Source organism: Amaranthus tricolor, chromosome 12, assembly GCF_026212465.1.
Source record: "Amaranthus tricolor cultivar Red isolate AtriRed21 chromosome 12, ASM2621246v1, whole genome shotgun sequence".
Classification (NCBI taxonomy): Eukaryota; Viridiplantae; Streptophyta; class Magnoliopsida; order Caryophyllales; family Amaranthaceae; genus Amaranthus; species Amaranthus tricolor.
Window position 1 is genome coordinate 13,492,770 of NC_080058.1, and position 5,443 is coordinate 13,498,212.

The window sequence follows — 5,443 nt, forward strand, 5'->3', positions numbered from 1 at the left end:
TGGAGAGTTTGATGATTGTCTGACATCTTGTGCTTGATTGCCTTTTTCCTTTAACTTCGACATTTTTGATAGATGATTTTGAGTAACCATTTTCATATTCCTCTTCATCTCGCTAACTTCCTCCATAAGCTCCTTAATAAAGAGAGTATAATAAGAAAAAGAAGTTCAATTTAAACTTCTTATAAAAAAGTTATATGAAATGTGTTACTTTATAGATAAAAAAATGTTACTTTATATTTTAAAATGTGCTATTGGTTGTTTTCATAAAAATTAAATGTCAAAAATAATATAACTTACATCACCTGTAACCCATCTCTCCTGTAACCCATCAAAATTGTATAAACAAAGCATCACAATTTTATGTAGACTGCATCACATTGAAGTATCACAATTAAGATAGTGTATTGTGTATTGTACATATATTCCTTCCCTCCAGTAACCCATGGAAGTATCATAATTTTATAAATAAAAGCATTCATGTTGTATAAATAAAGCATCACAATTTTATGCAGAAGCATCTATGTCTATAACTTACTTCTTTTTTGGAATTGTTGTAGAAGAAACAATTTGTACTCTTTCTCGTTTAGTTATTGGTAATGGAGGTTCTTCTTCCATTCCCGCATTTACGTTCAATCTGGCACATTCTCTTCATGGTCCTCATTGTATTCTCCTCTTGCAGCAGCAACTACTTGAACTCTGAAAAAACAAATGAAGTATCATGGTTCTCATAGACGTCACCATTTTTTATAAAAGCATCACATTTTTATAAATGAAACATCACATTTTTATTGTACAACTTACTTTTTCTTTTTTGAAGCAACAATTTTTATTCTTTTCCCTTTTGTTTTTGGCAAAGGTTGTTCCTCTTCCATTTCATGATTTTCTTCTCCTTTATCTTGCTCATTATCTTCTTTTCTTGCAGTAGCGACTACTTCTATACTGAAAGCATCACAATTTTTCATATAAGCCATCACATTGTATTAAGAAAGCATCACAATTTAAAACAACTTACTTTTTCTTTTTTGAAGCAACAGTTTTTATTCTTTTCTCTTTTGTTTTTGGCAAACTTTGTTCCTCTTCCATTTCATGATTTTCTTCTCCTTTATCTTATTCATTATCTTTTTTTCTTGCAGTAGCGGCTACTTCTACACTGAAAGCATCACAATTTCTCATATAACCCATCACATTGTATTAAGAAAGCATCACATTTTAAAACAACTTACTTTTTCTTTTTTGAAACAACAATCTTTAATCTTTTTGCTTTTGTTTTTCGCAATTGTTGTTCCTCTTCCATTTCTTGATTTTCTTCGCCTTTATCTTGCTCATTTTCTTCTTCTCTTGAAATGGTGGCTAATTGAACTCTAAAATCATAAAATGTATATTAACAAAGTTTATTAAGTTACTTAGCATCTCATCTTCAACAATAAAGAATAAGATTTTGCTTCAATTAGCATCACAAGTTTTTTAAGTTACTAACTTTCTCTTTATACCGGTTTTAAGTCTTTTCTCTATTATTCTGAATCATCAAATATTTGTTCATAAAGGATTACAAAAAATATAATCATTTGTTGAAGCTAAGGGATAGAGATATATTATCACTTACTCTATCATAAGAGCTGTCATTATCATGAAATTCGACATTTACTCCAGCTAGATTGTATATCATATCTATTTTCATTTCTTTCAAATCCTGACACAATCTCTTCATCTATCGATTTGGCACAACAGTTTAATGCTTCATGTGAATTCCTTTCTTCAAAATCCTCACCACTCTGGATGTTTTTGTAAAATGCCACAGCTGGATGTTTTTATCTATCACTTTGCGGCTTAGGCTTCTCCTGTTCAGTCTGAATGCTGAACAAATCTAGCATAAGTGTTTCTAAAGTTCATTTGAGGTTCTCAATCAGAACCAATAGCCTAGTACAACCTAAAGAACTTCAACAAACAAAGGCCATCGAGAGAATTATTGTACATGAAGACAAACAAGTAGCCGTTGTGGAAAAAAATTATTTATTTTTATCATAAAACAATAATCTATTATTTTGGGTTTAAAGTCTATAAGCGTCATTATAATTACCCTATAAGAACTTAACCTAACCTTAATATTTTATAATAAATATTTTCTCTTGTTTAATTTTTTTAAAGCTGAAAAGAAAATATTTTGTCCTTCTCCTCAAAAATACCAAGCCGTCAATATAGTCAGTATCAATCTTTCTTGAACTGTCGCAAAACCTGCCTTCTCACTGTGACTTACAATTTTTTTTTTGGTAAGTATTGAAATCCTCTTACAGTATTATGAAATTGATAGTTATGTCAAGGATTAAAAATACCCAGTCATAATTGATTATTTTCTTGAATCTTGTAAAAGGTTAATAGGTTCTTTTATACAACATTTTTTTTTTATTTATTGCTTATTTATTTTTTATGATTTTCTTTAGTTGTTAAACTTACTCTTTTTTTCTTGATCTTCACGTGGAGGAGGATGACTACTTTATTTTTATTTTTATTTTTTTAATTTGTTTTTCTTGTTTTATCTCTTTTATTGATCGTGGTACCCATCGTTATTTTATCTTACTTCCATCTCCCCGCTATTCTCTTGTAAATCAATGAATGATAGTTTTATTTTATTTTTATTTCATGCTTCCTTCCTTATTTAATTTTGAGTACTGTATTTCTCATGAATCTCATCATATTGCTACATTGTGGCATGCCTATGTATAAATTATGTACTATTAGATTGAAGACATATATATATATATATATATATATATATATATATATATATGATTAAATAAGAAGAATTTTAAATAAGAAAGATTTTAAAATAAGAAGGATGAGAAGAATTTTTGTTTGATTTATTTTTTGATAAAGTAAACTATTACATTTTTAAAATATAGGTCAAAGCTAACCAACCAAATAGTGTCTAGATCCAATTGGACTAATAAGAGATATATAATTCGATATTAATCTATGAGTTAATACTACTTTTCGGTACTCAATATCTTCATTCGCGTAGAAGTCACACATCAGACATTGTTATTGTGAACTTAATTATATTATTGATAATTCATAATTTTTAGAGTAAGTATATTTTTATGGATTACCTTATTTTTTAAAATGATATTGTGGATTACCTTGATACAAGATAATTCCTGTATTCTTTTTATTGTACCATTTACTTTTTCACGTCTCTCAATTTATGAATTCAATAGTTTGTAATATCTAATTATGCATGTCAAAAAATTATAAAAATTAAAAATTAATAAACGTTGAATCAATACGATTCAATCAAGATTCAATATGACTATATTTTAACTTACAGATTACCAACAATATAAAAGTCAATTTATTGGATGAATAATGTCGAAGTCAACTATGATACAAGTAAAAAAAACAAAAATTCCTTATTTACTAATATCTTTTCGTACAAAAACAAGGAAGAGTTTAATTTTTTTTTTATCACTTAAAATATAGTGAGAATCAACTCAAAAAAAAAAAAAAGTTTGTTAGTGTAAATATGAGTGTGCTTGAAATATTCAACAGAATACTATTCCTTCACCGTCCTTTTTTCCCGTTTATCACTAATCTCTAATTTCTACATTCTTAAATAGTAATTTTCATATTGTTTAGAAGCATATGAAAAATAGAAAGCCAAAAATGGGAAACACGAAGCTAAAATGGACTCCAGAAGAAGAAAAGGCACTCAGAGAAGGCGTAAACAAACATGGCGTCAGTAAATGGAAAGTCATTCTCAAAGATTCTCAATTCCGCCATATTCTCCGTTCTCGTTCCAACATCGATCTCAAGGTATTCTTATTCTTTTTATCACATTATTCCTTTTAATTGCTTCTCTTTTCGTTCTGTTTTTTTTTTAATTTTGATGAAGTATGTACATAATTGGTGATACGAATACGATACAGGACAAATGGAGGAATATGAATCATGCTAAATCAAGGCGAAAGCCAAATCCAAAATCGACTATTCAAGATCAGGTGAATGTGAATTTAAATAATTATCCTTTGTTTCAAGATTGTATTCATTATTATTATTATTATTATTATTATTATTATTATTATTATTATTATTTCACGCGCATTGGTGATTTAATACACGAAAAAAGGCAGAATATGAAAATTGAAGTATAAATGCCAAAGCCGGCTATTCAAGATCCGGTGAATAACTGTTTTTAAGGGTAGTTTTTAGGTGCAACTATTTTAGGCCTAACTTATAAAGGGCCAAATTAAGTTAATCTTTATTATTAAAATTTAATTTGTTCATTAATACCTTATTATTATATTAACTTAAATTTGTATATTTATTTGATATTAATGTGATGAAAAAAAAAAATTTAAGAGAATCGAAATTTTAGTTATACAAAAGCCTTTTAATGTTTCACATAGTGCTCAAAAATAGTCAGGAATGACACTTGATAAATTTTTAATCGAATAAAACTGCAAAGTGAATGCGATTAAACTAACTATAATATTATTGCAGAAACCTTCGGAGGTAGAGGTACTGGCTGAAGCCGAGGCTGGGGCCGGGTTCAAGATCGAGAACGAGGAAGATGTTTTTCCATCATTGCATGTAATAGAAGAAGAAATAATAGCCGGCTTGATAGCTGATTTAGAAAAGTACGACCCAGAACATGCAGAGTATTGTAAGGATCTACAAAAGTTATTAGAGAATGATGAAAAAGCAGATGAAATTCTAGCTTATGCAACCGAGATCATGGACCGACCACTTGAAGATTATGAGTTTAGTGACTTAGTGATTTGAGTAGTGCATCTATGACCTATTTGTTTAACGTATGAACCAAATTTTTTCCTTCCAAGTTTAAAGTTTAAAATTTTTAGGAATTTATTTCTATCATTTTATTTTTGGCATATGTTAAAATGGTATGATTGACATTAAGTTTTAGAAGTACTATATAATCACAAGCTTACAATGTATGTATGCCAGATCTTTGTCATAATTAAATGTTGTTTTGTTGGTTATGTTAAATTGTTAATCAAGTCTCCAATGCAATTAAATAAAAAAAATTGTTGATTATTAGCATAAGGCTGCACAAAATTTGATCTAAAAACTAAATATGGTTATTTGGTCTCATTATAGTCTAAAATATACTATTTTTGTAAAATATAAAATGATTTTTGGATTTCATAGGATTTTGAAATTTTCAAACAAGACTAAATCAAAAATCATAAACCCTAACATTCAATCATGTCTTAGGAAAAATATTTTAACATAAATTATTAATTTTTTTGCATAAATAATACCTCCTCCGTTCCCTATACTTGCTACATTTGACTTTTTATGCAATCTAATACGTTATTTTAATCATTTATATATTAAATTATACACGTCTAAAAATCATAAAAAGTTAAGATTATGAAAGTATGTGATTACACGATCCAAACAAGATCCACTTGACTATATATTTTCT

At 27.9% G+C, this 5,443-nt stretch overlaps 1 protein-coding gene across 1 annotated transcript; it reads left to right on the plus strand.

Moving 5' to 3' along the window:
* Nucleotides 1-3,576: 3,576 nt before the first annotated feature.
* LOC130796838 (uncharacterized) lies at nt 3,577-4,808 on the plus strand. Its single transcript, XM_057659238.1, has 3 exons — nt 3,577-3,807; nt 3,921-3,992; nt 4,495-4,808. Exons 1-3 carry the CDS (start codon nt 3,637-3,639, stop codon nt 4,774-4,776), a joined length of 525 nt encoding a protein of 174 aa, XP_057515221.1. The 5' UTR covers nt 3,577-3,636; the 3' UTR covers nt 4,777-4,808.
* Nucleotides 4,809-5,443: the final 635 nt, after the last annotated feature.

Coding starts and splice junctions, on each gene's coding strand:
- LOC130796838 (XM_057659238.1), top strand. CDS start 3,637: ATGAAAAATAGAAAGCCAAAAATGGGAAACACGAAGCTAAAATGGACT. Junction 3,808..3,920: donor GTTCCAACATCGATCTCAAG/GTATTCTTATTC, acceptor AATACGATACAG/GACAAATGGAGGAATATGAA. Junction 3,993..4,494: donor AATCGACTATTCAAGATCAG/GTGAATGTGAAT, acceptor ATATTATTGCAG/AAACCTTCGGAGGTAGAGGT.